At 42.4% G+C, this 17,927-nt stretch overlaps 4 protein-coding genes and 1 non-coding gene across 5 annotated transcripts; 2 read left to right on the top strand and 3 right to left on the bottom strand.

The window, feature by feature from the left end:
* The first annotated feature begins 199 nt into the window (after positions 1-199).
* On the top strand, positions 200-1,068 carry LOC117564948 (uncharacterized). Its single transcript, XM_034243903.2, has 2 exons — positions 200-728; positions 776-1,068. The coding sequence occupies exons 1-2, from the start codon at positions 318-320 to the stop codon at positions 995-997; spliced, it is 633 nt and encodes a 210-aa protein (XP_034099794.2). The 5' UTR covers positions 200-317; the 3' UTR covers positions 998-1,068.
* A 428-nt stretch (positions 1,069-1,496) lies between these two features.
* On the bottom strand, positions 1,497-4,912 carry LOC117566008 (GMP synthase [glutamine-hydrolyzing]). The gene is made up of 9 exons (XM_034245429.2): positions 4,805-4,912; positions 4,424-4,728; positions 3,878-4,178; positions 3,705-3,801; positions 3,276-3,645; positions 2,821-3,013; positions 2,338-2,742; positions 2,086-2,277; positions 1,497-2,020 (listed from the first exon to the last, which is right to left on the bottom strand). The coding sequence occupies exons 1-9, from the start codon at positions 4,892-4,894 to the stop codon at positions 1,919-1,921; spliced, it is 2,055 nt and encodes a 684-aa protein (XP_034101320.2). The 5' UTR covers positions 4,895-4,912; the 3' UTR covers positions 1,497-1,918.
* Positions 4,259-4,389, bottom strand: LOC117566280 (small Cajal body-specific RNA PsiU2-38.40.4). The gene has a single exon (XR_004571997.1). It is a non-coding gene; the product is annotated as a small Cajal body-specific RNA PsiU2-38.40.4 (non-coding RNA).
* A 2,063-nt stretch (positions 4,913-6,975) lies between the features above and the next one.
* LOC117566007 (protein MCM10 homolog) lies at positions 6,976-9,658 on the top strand. Its single transcript, XM_034245428.2, has 2 exons — positions 6,976-8,382; positions 8,442-9,658. Exons 1-2 carry the CDS (start codon positions 7,176-7,178, stop codon positions 9,605-9,607), a joined length of 2,373 nt encoding a protein of 790 aa, XP_034101319.1. The 5' UTR covers positions 6,976-7,175; the 3' UTR covers positions 9,608-9,658.
* A 713-nt stretch (positions 9,659-10,371) lies between these two features.
* LOC117566006 (proto-oncogene tyrosine-protein kinase receptor Ret) lies at positions 10,372-17,100 on the bottom strand. The gene is made up of 6 exons (XM_052002734.1): positions 17,047-17,100; positions 15,777-16,634; positions 13,968-14,133; positions 12,154-13,868; positions 11,957-12,097; positions 10,372-11,893 (listed from the first exon to the last, which is right to left on the bottom strand). Exons 1-6 carry the CDS (start codon positions 17,098-17,100, stop codon positions 11,024-11,026), a joined length of 3,804 nt encoding a protein of 1,267 aa, XP_051858694.1. The 3' UTR covers positions 10,372-11,023.
* Between the last annotated feature and the right edge of the window lie 827 nt (positions 17,101-17,927).

Below are 17,927 nucleotides of genomic sequence, written 5' to 3'. Positions count from 1 at the left end.
TTATATTAAATGTAGTATTTAATATTAGATTTAATATAATAAATAAATAAATAAAATGTATAGTACTATAAGTATGTATGAAAAAAATCAAATCAATTTACTTTTACTTAAATTTCAAAGTGGCATTGCATAATTTATGTATGTATCGGACAAGCACGATTATGAAATATTAAAATTTATATATATATATTACAAGCGATATTAAACAAATAAAATGTCAAAATCGAGTCGTGCTACATTTATTTTAAAACAGACATTTCCGAAAATTAAATGTGTGTTTCGTTCAACAAATATCTAAAATTATATATCCGGCAATTATGGACAGTAAAAATGTGCAGCACCCTTTGAAAAATGAGCAATCTTTGCGCACTAAGCGAAGGCATCAAATGTATGGGAAGCTCATCGATTTGTACAAACGTCGTGAGTGCCTTTGGATGGAGAACCACAAAGACTTCTTTAATTTTGCACTAAAAGAAGAGATGTGGGAAGAGATTGCCAACGCAATGGTCGGTCCAAGGCATCCATATCCGAATGTCGATAGATGGAAGCGATTGATTCATACACTGAGCTATCGCGTAAAGCTAGAACAACTTCACGAGCAGGAGGCCAACTACAGTAATCAATTTAATGAGTTGCCGCCAAGGCTCAGCTATTCGAATAAGTTGCAGTTTCTATTCAAGCATATGTTCGACAGAAAGGATAAGGAATTACCCGAATCCATGTCTTCAGTAAGTAAATAAACAATATACTAACATATTACTAATAATTCGGTTAGATTCCGGTGGATAAATTTGAAGGAGTTACTCAAGAAAGTTTGGCCGCCAAGTGTATGCGATTGGGACGTGATAAACTCAAAAGTCGCATATCGTTTTCAGACAAGTTGAAGGTGCTAGAAAACTTAAGAAATCGTCGACGCAGAACTTTCACACTGTCGCCGGAAGCGTTTGCTAGGTTGAAATTGACGGGAAAGAAGTGCGTCCACTTAAAGGAAGGATGAACAATGAACATTTTGTGCCTTCATAAAATTCGACAATATATTTACATATAGCCTTTTTCGATTTTATTACATTTCTTTTTTGTTTTGTTTCTTTTTAATCATAATAATTTGTTTTGCTGTGGTTTTTTGCCATTTAAATAGTAAAACGTTTTTTTTATATAACAATTCATAATTTTAGCTTATAATAGTTTTTCTTTTTTTTATTTCATACTTCTTACAATTTCCTGTTTTGCAAACACGATCTCTTCGAAAACAGTTTTGATGCAAATATACAACGTTCAGAACATGGTTTTTGCATTAGTTTAATATCTGTATATATATATTATATATTTATATATATCATTTATATATTCATATAAATATATATATATAGATAATTATGTATAATAACTAAAAATGCGTAAATAAATTGTATGTTTCTGTTACGTGTGTTGTTTGTTGTTTTTATGTTGTAGTTTCCTTTTCATAAAAGGAACAAAGCGAACACGTCGCATAGAACATGTTATATGTTTACAGCAATAATTTTGCCATGTGGTGTTATTTCTCTTATTTTTGTTTTTTGTATTTTCTTTGTTTACCATCATTTCGCGCTATTCTCATTACAAACATTAATCGATATTATAAACCTGAATTGTATTTGTTATTTTGTTGGTTGTTATTATTTTGTTTTTTCTTATTTTTTTGTTTATGTTTTGTTAAAGCGGCACTCTAATTGTATTTACGCTTAGTTGCTCTCAGTTTAGCACTATAGCTGTTGGCTGTCCCAAGATTAGATGAGCAGCAGCAGCAGCAGTTGCAGCAGCGGCAGCGACATCTGCTATTGTCCCATGCGTCTCTGTATTGTTTACCATGCAGTAGTTTATTGTTTCTACATATTTCTATTTCTATGAAATGGCTGTTGTAAGTTTTGGTTTGAACGCATCATTCCCACTCAGTGGTGCCGGGCGGCTTGGCTGTCAAGTCGTACAGTACCCTCGAGATTCCAACCAATTTCGATATATCGCACACAATTTGATTTAGAACCTGTTGTGTAACCCAAATAGAAGTTAAAACAATTCTGATGCTTTTCAATTACAGCTATGTCTTACTTGCAATGGCAGTTGAACTGAACCGGGCACAGCTGGCACTCCAGTCATGAAATCGTTCGTTATGAATGGACGCAACACCACCGATCTTCTACAGGAAGGCGTACGATTTATGGGATCACGATCAAAGTGCACGGGTATGAGAATAACGGGCATTTGTGAGATTTTTCTGTACAGTCCCGCTTGCATTATAATCTAAAATTATAAATAAATTAATTGGAGTTTAAGCAATTGAAATGGAATAGAGAAACCCACCTCGTTGGCAATGGCATCTGCTTCCCGCAGTTGCCGCAGAACCCTAGTGTTAAGCGTTGTGTGCGTTATATCCGTCACCAGATATTGCACAGGTTCGCCAAAGATGTAACAAACCCGATTCACGTTATGCAATATGCGCGGTATAATCTTGGCCAAAAATAACAGATCCGACCAGTTGGGCTCCTGGGTCGTCGTTGACAAACCCACAACGTAGCTGTACGTGCGCTTATCACCTTGCACACCAACCGAACGCACCGGCAACAGCGTGGCCTGAATATCTGAATTGGCAGAGATGCGCAGCAGCTCTTTTTGCTCAGCTTCGCTGGTGGCGCCTGTCACTCGATTAATGAGCGCATGATTCTTTTGCAGTTTATTCTTGTAGTCCACAATAACCCGTGCTATGACCTATGGACCAATAAAGAAGTATAATTAATTGTGAATGCATTCTGCGTGTGGATAGAAGTTCTGCTGATTGTTACATGCCTGTGTCTCGGAGTAATCCTTTTCCATGTACGCTTCCTCGGCGCACAGTACGCGAATGGCAAGACCTGGGCCTGGAAAAGGTTGTCGTTCGACCAAATCCGCTGGCAGGCCAAGATCATTGCCCAAGTCGCGTACTTCGTCTTTGTGAAAGTCACATAGTGGCTCCACAACGCGTCCAGCACTGCGCAACTCCCTGCAAAGATTTAAAAAAATTTTTAGATGCAAGTTGCAAACTGTATGTTAAATAGTAACAAATAAGAAGATTAGAGGAGTCTCTATTAATCCATTAACAAGGATGAGTGCCAGAAACTTACCTACAACTTGTTGTAGGTTCAATTTCTTTTAAGTGTTTTGCTCCAGGAATATGTTCCATGTGAATTTCTAACAATATTCCCAAAGCATAAAACAAAATATAAAACTAAAACCAAATTCATTTGATAATTAATGCTATTTACCGAATCAGATCCGTGTCATTGTGATGCGTCTTGATGGCTTCGGCATTTTTGCTGACCATATTGGATGCGGACTCAATTAAATCGGGCCGGAGTGTTCCTTGTGCCAGCAATACCTCCTCTGGCTTTAGCTTTAGTTCGGCGACCACATCGTTGGTCACCTTTACGAATATATCACCGATAATTTTTCGCTTCTCTTCCGGATTATAGGTCTGGCATAACATGGGCGTTTCAATGACAGAATACTGTCCAGCTCGCTTTACTTGCGTGGTGCCCTTGAGGAACGTGTAGCCTTCCTTGCGTACTATCAAATCAATGCCAATCTCTCGCAACGATCGCTCCACTTTTTCGCTTTCGTTCTTTCGCATGAAACCTGCAAATATATAAATGTAAGTTTCATGATTTAAAATTTCTATATATTACTAAACTCACCATTATCCACATGCACAGCAATTATCTGGTTGGGATCCACAGCACGTCGAAGCAGCGCAGCACAAACAGTCGAGTCGACACCGCCACTGACTAGCAACTAATATTATATATAAAAAAAAGAATTCGATAAGCCATTGAATAGGTAGGTTGGCAGAATCATTTAAAACACTTACCAAGACTTTATTGTTGCCCACTTTGTCGCGAATGTAACGTATGCAATCCTCTTTTCGACTGCCCATAGTGAAGTTAGCGGTCAACTCACAAATCTCATAAAGGAAATTAGATAGAATCTGTTTGCCATTGATGGTAAGATCGACTTCTGGGTGAAATTGCACACCGTAGATGCGTAAGACCTCATTGTAAATGGCAGTTACAATCCGATTCGTTGACCAGCCGCCCACTTTCAGTTTCTCGCCCACTCGCTCCACACTGTCGCCATGGGTGAGTAACACCGACTGTGTACGACTAAGGCGACTGCAATAGACAATGGACAACAGATACAATTTACGATGTGAGCAGAATAATTAATTTCATTGGATCATAGCGCTTATTGTCAATGTAATGTCACGTGTAGATCAGTTTATAGACTACGCTAAACTGAACTGTTCTTGACATTTTGCTCTGGCAGCATTGTATCAGCAAGCAAGCGGAACTCATAACTAGCACGCTTTCTTGTTGCTGCCTAACATTAGATGGAGTATAGCCGGACGTCGACTTACCTAAACAATGGGCACGATGTTTCAATCTCGATATTCTGTTGACCATCCTCGCGTATATCCGTCTTGAGGACACTGCCGCCAAACTCTTTGTTGATTAATTGCATGCCATAGCAAATGCCTAGCATCGGAATTTTCAGTTTAAACAGATCGGGATCATACGTAGGCGCATCCTCAGCGTACACTGAATTGGGTCCGCCGGATATGATGATGCCGCGGTAGCCGCTATCACGTATTGTTGACGCTGGCGTATCCAAAGGCAGAATATCTGATTCCACCAGCAGTTCACGCACCTTGCGATCTATGACCTAAGTGATGTGATGCGATTGAAAACAAATTCAAATTAATATATCGATTGTTATGGCTATCGATTATCGCACTTACCTTGCCATACTGTGCGCCAGCATCGAGTATAACAATTTTATCATGTCGCAGTCCATTCTCCGCTGTCGTTTGAAATAGATTTGAACTCATATCTTTATCGTTGCAGCACTGCGTTCGTGTGTGCGAGAAGGACACACAAAAATGGAAAGACAGAGAGAGAGAGAGAACAGGGATTTATTATTTAAACGTCATGCGATCTTACGAAGCGACTAACTAAAACTACCAATGTGCAGCCGATTTGGAAGCCTCTTTATATGCCAATTATAATGCCAGATCTGACTCAGTATATTTATATGTATTTGTGTAATTGAAGCAGGTGCATCAAGGTCGAAAACTGAATTTCAAGCGGTATCAAATATGCAATGAGCAACAACAGCAACTCTGTTAAAACTGGTAAGAAGTGAGGTATCAAGTGAGAAACACATACCGGCAAAATCTTGTGGATCACACGTAGAAACATTCAACAACATGCAGACAAATTTGTCAGGCCGACGCAGTGCGTCCTATTCTCGTGTATTTTTCTTGTGACAATTTCTCTACGATAGATAACGAAACACATTTCCATTTTTGATCAGCAGCGAAAAAATAGGAATAAAGGCAGAAGGAGAGCGAGAAGCGAAGAGAAGGCTAAAAGGCGATGCCTTCCTATTTCTTAAGCATATATTTTTTCATTACCAGTGAGTGGTGAGTGAATAAGCGCTTTGCTTTGGGTGTAAGCTGGGGGTGGGGTGAGCTCGACATTGGTCGATACAAAAACAAAAAAAACTAAATACTGATTTCGACTTTTCTAAATGAAAAACTACACACACTTGGCCACATCTTTAATAGTATTCTTATGTGTGTGTGTTTGTGATTTGACGGGGGTGGGGGTCGGGGGGCCGGCTACTGACCGCGACAGATGACATGCAGAAAGAGCATGAGAGAGCAGATGATGTATGCATGTGTGTGTGTATGGTAGCATACGTATGTGGGAGAGCAAGGAGAGCAGCGACAGTCAACAGCAGGCGAATGAAAACTCAAAACACGCGCAGGCGATGCAAAAATGCCGTGGAATGCGAAAATGCGTAAAACGAAAAGTGCAAAATGCAACGGAAATTGACAGTTGTTGTTGCTACTGCTGTTGTTATTGTTATTGGTGCATTTTGTGAAATCTTTGACGACCGCGACAGTGTGACCGTTTCTCCAGCCACCGTTGCACTGCGATAAGGCCAAAACAACAACAACAAACAACACACATAAGGCAAAAGGCTATCAACATGAAACAACAAAAACAACGAATAATGTAAATTAATATGCATGTTGGAGATGAAACACGTGGGGCCGGGGAATGGATTTGTTTCAAGATTCTCTAACCACAAAAAAACAAAACACACAACAGCGATTATGTTTATGTATGTGTGTATTGCATGCGGTTTGTGGAAGCGAATACAAAAGTCGGTCAGAACAGAGCACACATTTATTTGCGAACGCGAAACAGCAAAACGAAAAAATGTAGACATCATTCGCGGCTTGGTTGATTGAGCATTTCTTACCTGTTAACTAATTGCCGGTCGAAGCAAAAGTACTTTATTTCTTAAACACTAAATACACGCTTCTTCTTGTGTATTTTTCGGGGCCCGGTGTAAGCAGCAGCTTTGTCTTCAGCTCACTCTTTCGTTTTTTTTTTTTTGGCAAATCGGCACCGCGTCCGTGTCTCCGTCCAACCGCAAATATTTGACAATTTTTAGGGCGTTCGGAGAGCCGTTGCAGCAAGCGCGTGGGTGTTTGACGGACGTCCCGTGTTCTTGTTGTCGCTTATACGGGCGAATAGCTGAGTTTTTAGCACTACCCAGAGCATAAAATTAAATTATTACGGTGCTCTGCTACTAAACTTTTCGTGAATAAAAGCCGAAAGATGACATATTGACGAATAACCAAGTGTTGGGTCACGTACCAAAACGAAATGAATCGTTCAGTTCAATTGAACAAGGCGTTAATGTTCATTTAGCTCATTTCTGAAACTACATGAATGTTTTTCGAAACTAACCAGCACGACAATTTTTATTTTTAATTACAATTGATATTTTTCATTTGAAAAAATTAAAATTATAAATTACAGTCAGAAGAGCAATCGATTGAGTTATTCATAAATAATGAACTAAATGAGCGAACGCTTAGCAAATGCAGGTTTTCAACACTTACTGAATAATATACAGCTGCGTTGCTACCGATAAGTCACGCGATAACCGATAGCCGCAATGTTAGTGCTGGATAATGCCGCAATAAGTGTTCTCCCTACATACGAGCTGAGCCCGCCAAAAAAAAATTTGTGTGCGCGCTATTTCGGACGAAACGTGAAAAATAATAAATTTTCTGTATTAAAACATAAACAATGGGTCCCGCAAATGTGTCCCAGTCAGATATTAGCATAGAAGATGAGGATGAAATATTGGCACTTGAAAAACTGCTGGGACAAGCTGAAAACGATGATGGTGACAACACGGAAAATGCAATCTCAGCAACTGCTCCAACTCGATCAAAGCCACCCACTTTGGCTAATGCTGTGCCCAAGCTGCGCGAAGACAGCAGCTTTGCCAACGCATTTAGCTACGAGGTGGCAATTAAATCAAGTAAGTCTAACGATGGAGATAAAATAAAACCAACAGAGCCGGAACTCGATTCATCTGACGACGAAGAAGTTAAGAACTTCTTGGAGCGAAAGTACAATGAATATGGCAGTGACATAAATAAAAAATTAAAAGACCAACGTGAGAATGCACACGAAAGCAAAGTGGCACGTGAGGTCGATCAATCGTTGCGGACAACCACAAAGCTGGTCACTTCAACTCCACAGCCGGAGGCGCTGCGCCTAAAAAATCCCCACAATCCCATTCAAAGGAAATCCCTCACTAGTCAGTCCTTCCAAAAGCCACCGCCAGCCGCAGCTAAGACACCAAGCCAACAACCGTTGCAACAAACTGCTGTTGCCACAACCTACACAGATCCTGTGTTCGGGCTGCGCATGATTAATCCACTGATCTCTAGTTCATTGCTGCAAGAGCGTATGAATGGTCGCAAGGCGGTTCCTTTCTCTGGTCTCGCTTTTCACATAGAACGTGGTGATTTGGCCAAAGATTGGGTTATTGCTGGGGCCTTGGTAACAAAGCAACCGATACGTAACACGAAGAAAGGTGATCCCTACTCCATGTGGACGCTATCGGATCTGCGCGGCGAGGTCAAAACAGCAACAGTATTTCTTTTCAAAGAAGCACACAAAACGCTTTGGAAAACTGCTGAAGGCATGTGCTTAGCTGTGCTTAATCCAACCATATTTGAGAAGCGAGCAGGCAGCAAAGATGTCGCCTGTCTATCAATTGACACTTCACAAAAAGTGATGATATTGGGCCAGTCCAAGGATTTGGGCACGTGTCGTGCAACAAAAAAGAATGGTGACAAGTGCACTTCGCTGGTGAACCTGACCGATTGCGACTATTGTGTCTACCATGTGAAGCAGGAGTATGGCAAGATGTCCAGGCGCTCGGAGCTGCAGTCTGCGACATCAGGACGCGGTCTAAACGAGCTGCGCAACAAAGTGTTGGGTGAGTTATGATTCTACGTATTTAATGCTCAGCGTACTTATGTTTACAACACTTTGCAGGCAAAAGCGAAGTATTTTATGGTGGACAATCTTTCTCGGCGGTGCCGGCTCGTAAGAGCGCTAAGCTCATAAACAAAGAGCGCGATCGTCTTAGCAAGCTGGCTGGCTATGACGTCTCGCCGTTTGCTCACAGCGTTGATCATGCCTCCAAGCCCAAGGCCTACAAGCCAGCTGATGTGCCCTATGCTGAGCGTGGCGGACCCGTCTCCCGGCTGGCTGGCAATGTGGAGGCATCCAGCAAGCAGCGGCATCAGGACTTGGAGCGTTTGCGTTTACTGCGTGCCGAAAACGAACGATTTGAGCAGGCATCAAAAAAGGAGATTGAAACTAAGACTGCAGCGCCCTCGACGCCCATGCCAAAGTCAATTGAAGCACCCAGCACACCACAGAGCGTGCCGGATAAGTTCAAGAATCGTGGATTCTCTTTCGACGCCAGCGTAACGCCCAAACTCTCGGGCAGCGAGAATTTCAGCTTCGATTTAAATGTGGGGGCAAGGCAGGCGCAGAGCGCCAAACTGAGAGCAGCAGCGCTGCTAAAGAAGAAGCCACTGGAGAAGGTAAATCCGAATTCTACGCGGGGCACAGAGACGGGTAAACGTCGAGCCATCGATGACCTCAACGACAAGTTTTCTAGCAGTGCAAAACGTCAGAAATTGGAGGAAGAGGAACGGGAACTGATGCGTAAATCGCGTATTGAACGCATTATGGCAGCCACATCATCGCACTCCAATCTGGTGGAGATGCGAGAGCAGGAGGCGCAGGACGACTACTTCAACAAGCTGGAACGCAAAGAAGCAATGGAGGAGAAAATGCTAAACACCTACAAGATGGCCTGCAAGGCCGTCATCTGTCAGCGTTGCAAGTACACAGCCTTCTCAGCTGCGGAACGTTGCAAGGCAGAGAAGCATCCGCTGAAGGTGGTTGATGCACAGAAGCGCTTCTTTCAATGCAAGGATTGCGGTAATCGCACCACCACTGTCTTTAAGCTTCCCAAGCAGAGCTGCAGCAGTTGCAAAGGTTCGCGCTGGGAGCGCACAGCCATGATACGGGAACGCAAAGTTTGCACAGGCCGTGAGTCGTTATCGGTACGTGGCGATGAGGAAACCTTCATGGGCAGCCTGTCCAGCACTGCTAATCTTAATCTACTTGTTCCCGACGAGGAGTAATCAATGGCAATTTGACTGGTTTTTGTTAGACAATACTTTTTAATGTAAGATATTTTAAAATTATACATAGATTCAATTTTTATTCTTTAGATTGTATGTGAAAAGTTTTGCATTCTTTAAACAATGTTTCCATATTTAAATTTACTGGAATATAAAAAAGATAATGCTAAAGTTGTAAAATTGATTTCACCATGTCAAAGGATATGCAAATTGTCCTTGCGATCATCCTTTTGTGACTCGATATGACCGTGGTATAGCTTATTTTCGAAAAAAGATATTGGTTTATTAGTCATATCTCTAACAAATCCTAAAGGATCTCGACAGGAAGTCAATTTTCAATATCGAGGTAACTATACTAGGTTGATTGACATTCAAGTATTTTAAGGATATCCCAAAATATTCGCCTTAAATTTGTTCAAGGGGTTGGTATAGAAAAAAGGCTAAAAATCCGCCCTAACTCGGCCATTTGAAGGACGATCATGATGGTCTTTAGCATAAAGGTAGCTCTTATCAATATTAATTGATTGGCTTACTTAAATGGACGAATGTCCTGCTGGACTATATCCTGTTTGATCATTGCGTGTTGTGTGCCAAACGAAGCGTATTGATGGAGACTATAATCCTACCAAAGGATATTCAAATCGTCCTTATGGTTCTTGAGTTATCCTGTAATTCATAAATATCACCTATTTCTCTTGAGCTACAGACCAAAAAATAACTAGTATAAGTAATTGGCCTTCAAGAATAATAATACTCGGGGATGATTTAAGGTAGCATATAAATTTATTTGTATATCTGTATCTGTATGTTAGCAAGTGAATATATTTATATACAGTCTATTTTTTGGCATATACATCAATAAGTACAATGGTTATGCTTAATCTAAATTATGAGACAAGTGCGAAAAATACTCGAAATTGTCATTGTGCCCAGATCAATCGAGACTAAAATAAAGAATAGAAATGTCGACACATATATTATATATACTATGTATAGTAAATAAGGCTAGGACTAGAAATTATTTGCAAGGTTTACATTACTCTTGCTTAAAGCTAAAATTCTTTCAAAGGCATTTAAAATTATGACAATGGCATGAAAATACAGATTATAGATAGCAAAAGTTTAATGATGAAATATTTCGATTGGAAATTGGAGTTGTGATTTACTATAAAATTGAGAATGTTCTTTCATATTTGGGGAATGTGTTTCTAGACATTAAGGTTATTTAAGTAATTGGTAGACAGCAATATCCTTAACTCTTGGAATGCATCTCTTGGCTAGATTGTCGAAGTGGAATGTGGAACAGAGTATTCGAGTTATTTTTGGCATCAGCATAATTCTAAAACTAATTAACAAACAATTTGAACTAAAAACCCAGGCGCAGTTTATAATGTTGAAGAAAAAAGAAGCCAGGGATTAAACAGCATCCTCAGCATGTTCATTCGGTGATTCGGGATCCTTGAGATTAAGCAAACTGGAGAAACGAAATGAGATAGTCTTGGAGAGATGCTTCTCAAAATCGCGATTGTCGAGATTATCGGGGATCAGCGTATTGTTGGTCATGTCTAAATAGGAACGACCACGTTTCACAGGCACCGCATAGTGGGGCAACGCTGTAGCCGGGCTGCCGTTGGTCATGTTGCTGTAACTTGGCGCACAGCTCGATTTGCGTATGTTGAGAGGAAAGCGTAGATCGTTCTCGTATCGCAGCACTTGCTCCGTCGTTCTGGCATCGATCAAAGGACGTGGCAAATCGTAGCCAGGAGGCACCACCATGGCTGCTACAGATGGCGTCTGAATGCCTGTTGTGGAGTCGTCACGACTGGTGCTCTGATCCTGCATATCGTAGAGGTTCATCTTTGGTGGCGACCACAAATGTTGAAGCGACTCGGGTTCGCCCAATTGCTCTATTTGGTCAATCGTGGGCATTAGAGCAGCTTCGTCACTGCAGTAGAACGGATTGGATACGGCATTCGTCTCCAGCTCAATGTATTTGGCATTGTTGCCCAGCAACTTCTCAAATTCAGCAGCCAGATACTTGAAAGAGGGACGTGCATTAGCCTCATCTGCCCAGCAAGTGCGCACCACAGAATACACAGCCTCAGAGCAGTTCTCTGGCCGTTCCATGCGATATCCCGTTTTTAGAAGAGACCAGAGATTCTGTGGTGCTATGCCAGGATATGGAGAGGCACCCAATGTAATTAGCTCCCAGCACAGCACACCAAATGCCCAAACATCTGATTTGCTGGTGTACACATGATCTGCCAGCGATTCAGGTGCCATCCACTGTAATGAGAAGTTAATGAAATATTAAAAAAATGGAAGAAGGGTAAATAACTAATGGCTCACCTTGACGGGTACTCGATCACGCGAACGTTTTAAATAGGCATCGTCCTCGTAGACATCGCGTGTCAGTCCAAAGTCGGATATCTTGCAGATTTTGCCATCAGCTAGCAGCACATTGCGGGCAGCCAAATCGCGATGTACTAGCTGCAAGGCAAATGGATTAGTTTATGTATGATGACAGGTTAAAATGTATACCCTACCTTAAGCTCAGTTAGGTAGCTCATGCCCTTGCAGATTTGCCAGGCAAATGTGAGCATCATCTTGACATTAACGGGCTCAACACCATCGCTGAAATCAACGCCAGCGCACTCGATTTTCCGGCTAAGACGTAGATAACTGCGAAGTGAGCCATAGCGAGCATACTCAATGATAAGCAGAGGCGCATCAGATTGTGTGCAGGCGCCCAGCAGCTTAATGACATTCGGATGTGAGACCTCTTGCAAAAGCTGAAATTCCGAGAGGAGAGCCATGTACTCCACCGAATTGGCGCCCTTCTTCAGCATCTTGACGGCCACAGTGGTGACTCCTGGTAAGCCAGCTATTTGCGTGGCATAACCCTTTAGCACTTGACCAAACTCGCCCTCGCCCAGCACAGTGTCCAGCTGCAATTGTTCCCTGGGAAACTCCCACTTAGCATCGGCACTCTCGAACTTGAAACCACTCTGCAGCGGCATCAGCGGCAAATCTCCATCGCCACCCAAGGCATCCAGACTATGAGGCAGCACTTGTTTGGAGGCCGGCGTTGCGGACTGTTTACCAAGGCGTCGTTGCCACAACTTTCGCTGCGAAAGCAGCAGACAGAGCAGCAGCAACACAAAGAGCAGCGGGCAACTGATCACCACAAGAATGCAGTATCGATTGCATTCCATACCCACCACATGCAGCACGCCTTCTGTCAATGCGCTTTGATCTTGTTCCTGCGCAGGCATTGCACTAAATGATTCCGTTTCTGTTTCATTCTTGCGCTTACGTTGACGTTTCGGCTTTATCTCATCCTCGTCGGGCAGCGGTCCACAGGAGCATTTGCCATTATCCTCGCAAATACAGGTGCCCGATCCACTAAGTATGCCACGTCCATTGCTGGTATGCGGGCCCATAATGTAATCGGAACGTGTGCAATCCTGTGGACACGCAAACGGATTCAGCTCTTCGAGTGCATCACACACCTGATCCGGACAGTAGCGTGCATCGGGCACACAGCTGCCATAGTTGCGTCCAAACATTGCCGAGCTGGAGCCGCGCCACATACAGGGACCGCCATTTGTGGCCGCACCGCAAAAGTTGCCGCACTGCTTACGATACTTGACTTGGGCACAGGTCTGAGAACGTGACTTGAGTCGCACCTCGCAGCTGGCATTTGCTGGTCGACCCTCGATCAAATGTAAATTGATGACAAAGACATGCGCCTGCTTATCCGGATCCTGCCATGTTACATTCAGAAAGTAAATAGTTTCCGGTGCACGCTCCAGTGCCAAGCCATCACGCACATACAGAATGCCCGCCACCTCAGTGATGCCAAAAGCATTGCTGCGATCCTCGACGAGCGCAAAGCGCCAAGAACGCTGCCGCATCAGTTCCAGAAAGCTTTCGGGCTGCGCCACTCGATAATAGGAAGCTGCCGAGCGATGCACGAATACATCTTTCTCATAGTCAATGCTTATACGGCGTCTTCCGGCCAAATCCGAATGCAGCACTTCGCCAGTAGAATCGAAGATACGATGCTGGCGCTGACGCAATGGCAACGCCTGTGGCCGCGGCTGATCGCTCTCATGCAACTGATCCGTGTCCACGTGCAGACACACGTGAGCTGTGGCCGTTGCTGTTACATTCTTCGCCTGTATGGTCAAGTCTCTGGCCATTAAGTCGACACAGTAAGGTGTTTCACGGAGCACACCGCTTCTAGAAAATCGCAGCTCTGCAATAAATAGGAAATAAAGAAATTAGCTAAAATGCTGCTTACAATATTATGTAATTATCGACATTATTCTGTAAAACAATTCTTGCAAATACTTACGACAGCTGACAATGGTGTGTGGCCTGCCCGTGTGATCCGCCTCGAAGGCGTGGCAATCCGGGTGTACAAGTCCAAGTGCATCATTTAGTATGGTGTAAGCGAGATGCGCATTTGCTGCCAGCGTGTCCTTGTCCAGATAAATGATTTTCTCGCCCACCGGCTCATCCTGTAAGCAAACAGTCAATGGGTTAACTTCATTAGCATTCGCATTAACTGACCAACACTAATTAAAAGCTACGTGGACCGCTCCCACTGACCTCCAGCACCACAAATTGAGTGCTGCTGCTCTCCAAGGAGCTTCGCTCTGGGCAATTGATAATTAAGGTTCTTGTTTATCACGTTGTGCACAAGGTCAGCAAATGGGGCAAAGCAGCCCAAAGCCTTTGGGAGCTGACATTTGTGGTGGTTGGAATTATTCCCTGGAGCGTGGACTTTTATCAATTATAAAACCATTTCATTTCCACTAAGCGATGCTTTAATTGTTCAGCTTTTAAATTGCATGGCAAGTATCCTGAGGTCATGATCGTGTAGAAATTGCAATTGCACTAAAAATATCGATGCCAGTGTGCCAATAACAGCTGTTATGTACTTAGATGCAGCGCGTGCACATATCGATAGCAAAGCGATTAATAGTTTGCAAAATCAACAAGTGGGAGGGAAATCGACTTCAAATTTAACTCCAATTGGCATTCGTAGTTGAAAGTGAATTTTTCTTTAAATTACAGTTTTTGATAAATTACAATTTGTTAGAACACTCTTTAATAACCATGCAATTTTGATAAACTAATTCGTTTGCTTCCGATTTAATGCCATAATTAAAAAAAAAAGTTTATGAGAAATAAATCCAATTAGAATTGATATTGGTACGTAATTAGTCTTAATAGTGGTAATTTAAATCTCTGCATTAAATATTTAACTTTTATAGATAAATGTAGCTGTCATAACAATTTTTTTTGATAGCTCCAATAATCATAATTTCTTGACAAGCTAACTTGTCGGCTTTCCATTGCTGTCAAACGATATTAAAGCGTTTTAGTTGATGATATTTTGACACAAATTCCAGTCGCCTGACAGCAATTACTGTTGGATTCACCTGAAACACACCTTGGTTCATTATTGTGCAGTAATTTAGGCAGACGAGTACGCGGCTACTATTATTATTTTGTTAATTTAAATACATATTACAGACGACTAATTGTAATGGCTAAACTTTAGTGGAAACTTCTCGTACTCATTTTCTTTTTTATAGATATTCGTAGTACATGTGGAGCAATTACTTGCAACTAACTAACAACTAAATGACATAGTTCTAGTGGCTCCTAGCGCACCTCGGGGATGTTAGATAGGCTTGGCACGGGTCTCCAGCCGCAAAACATGACAACATAATTTGCCAGGCCAAGTTGCGCTTAAAGCTTTCATTTGCTGGTAAACTTTAAGAGGCAACTTCGTCGCAGCAGTCACTTGACACCCTTCACATTTCGTTTCGTTTGGCAATCAAAAAAAAAGGAACTTCGTTAAAACGTTACGCGTTTTTAATGACGAAAACGGAAACGGAGGCGAACTCTCAGCCAGACGTGATAATGGTCAAATTACACTGCACAAATTCAAGTCAGACACCGACACAATTATGACGCGAAGTCTAATAACAAGAAAGTTTGACTCCTGTCTGTGTAGCACAGTGTTGCTTTTGTGGCACTGGGGTTGATGTTGCGTGTCTCGCAAACGTTTATCAAACGCGAATTCAATAAGCCCGCACCCAACGCAGACATTGACCAGACAATCAGTCTGGGCCCCGTCTGGAACGCTTACCATCTTGAAGTAGGGCTGCTCCAGGTAAAAGTTAAAGTGCGGCTGTCGCTCCTGCAGTCGCGGTCCATTGTCGTTGCGATCTAGCAACGTCACATTGTAGCTACGCCAGAATTGTCGCTGCTCCTGTGCAGATATCTTCACGGTGCAGCTGACGGTGGCCTGCAAGACTCCTGCTAACGCCTGCAGCCCATTGAGCTCATCATGATCCAGCGATTGTTTCGTATAAAGACGATTCTGCTTGAGCAGAAAGTGTGCGCTGCCCGCTTTCAATGCATACTCGATGCTGTGATGTGCACACAAATATTTGGCGGCACGCGAATTCAACGCTCCAACCAGCACCGGCTGAAAGGATTCGCTGTCGCTCTTGGCCAGCGGACTGCTTGATTCGGCGATGGTGTAATGGGCGGAAGTCCAAAAGCAAATGTGCTCCAATTCGGCGCAATAGTCGTTCAATGGCTGCGGCTCCAGTTCGAGTGTCAAATGTGCCACCTGCTGCAACAGTTGGTCAGCTTCAGTCTCGTTCTGGCTGCGTGGAAATGCGGTCAGCACGTACTTGACACTCTCGTTGATGGCTTGGTAATCGTTGCGCATATAAACCTCGCCAGAGCTGGTGTTCAAACGCAGCAGCGGATTATCCTCCAGACTGTAGATGTAGTCGGTGGCTGGCTGATTGTTGTCGAGCCGCAACACTTGAAACTGGGCCAGTGGTATCTTGGAGAAAATGCTCTCGGACTCCTCGTTGAGTGGCAGTTTGAATTTCACGGATGTGGTAGGAAAATAAACATCGAATGCTGCAAAGGAAAAGCAGAAGAAATCTTTAGACAAAGTGGTCGGACACTTTTTCAACGCTGTCCACCCCTGAATGATTTGACCACATATTTGTGGTGGGTCTGTCAATGACTCAGTAAGTATTCGCCCATCTCTTTCTCTCCATCCTCCCCCTCATTATTATCATGATCATCATGCTTATCCTCATCAAAAGCAATAAAATTATGAATGTCGTTTAATAAGCTCGCTCTGACCTCAATAGAGTGGCAGGGACTCAATGCTGGACAGCTTTAAATCCAACATTCGATTTGGCTCATTCAACACGACGTATGCGTAATTTGATAAGATTCTTTTTTCCCACTAATGATGCCGCTTGTTGTTGTGTTTTGTTCGAACGTGTGCTTGCATACGCCCAAGTCTAATACAAGCCATAAATAAATATAATACAGATATTAGTTATTAGCATATGGGTTATCGAGCCCCTGTCGCCTCCGCACCACACTTTCTCCCTCCGCTTGGAGACAAACGTAAACGTCCATTGAAGTGTCCGCGTCATCGCGTATTGATTTTGTGATAACAAAACCAAACAAAAACCCCTCCTCACAATATATGAAAGCGGAAAAATACATACTATAGCATACAATTGAATGCATAATTGGTAACAAATGTTTTGCCAGGGAAATTTGGAACAGACTTGAGTGAACGAGGGGGTTAAAGTGCTTAATGGACTGGTAAGTGCCTTCAATAGGGGGCTAATTATAACAATTCCCTCTGCTTGCCACTGATTTTAGGTCGTGAAATTTGAGTCATTGAAATGGGATACGCAGTGTAATCTATATTAAATTTGTACTCTCTTTATTTTCATTCGATTGTAATTACTGAACGCTTTCAATTTCTTTTTTTATTATAATTGTATATTGAACTTCACACTTAAATTAATAATATGAATAATATTTACATTGTAAACTACTTTGCAAACATTTATAGTTGCAACTTTTCCCATAATATCCAATTTGAAACTATGTCAAGATGGCCAATTGAAAACGATATCTAGTTAGTTGAAATTGACTCTCAATGTATTGATTGACTGACTGTTAAGTTCTTTCTGCTCTTTGCCTTTAGAGTCAAGGACTTAACACTTTGTCATGCTTCGGCACATAAACATCACTGGCGCCGCCTTATCCCAGAGGCAGTTACCATAATACTCTTTCAGATCCGGAACCCGACCCCACGCAGCACACACTTACGCATAATTCCGTAAAAAAAGAAGGAAACGCTGACAGCATTAATATTTTGTGGGTGGATTTGAGCTCGTTTCCGACCAAGGACACGAACATGGAAGGCTTAGGAGAATGGGGAACTCACTAACGGGGAGTGTGGAAG

This window comes from Drosophila albomicans, chromosome 2L, assembly GCF_009650485.2.
Source record: "Drosophila albomicans strain 15112-1751.03 chromosome 2L, ASM965048v2, whole genome shotgun sequence".
Classification (NCBI taxonomy): Eukaryota; Metazoa; Arthropoda; class Insecta; order Diptera; family Drosophilidae; genus Drosophila; species Drosophila albomicans.
The sequence above is the reverse complement of the archived record's forward strand: the minus strand, read 5'-3'. Positions and strand labels throughout refer to the sequence as shown.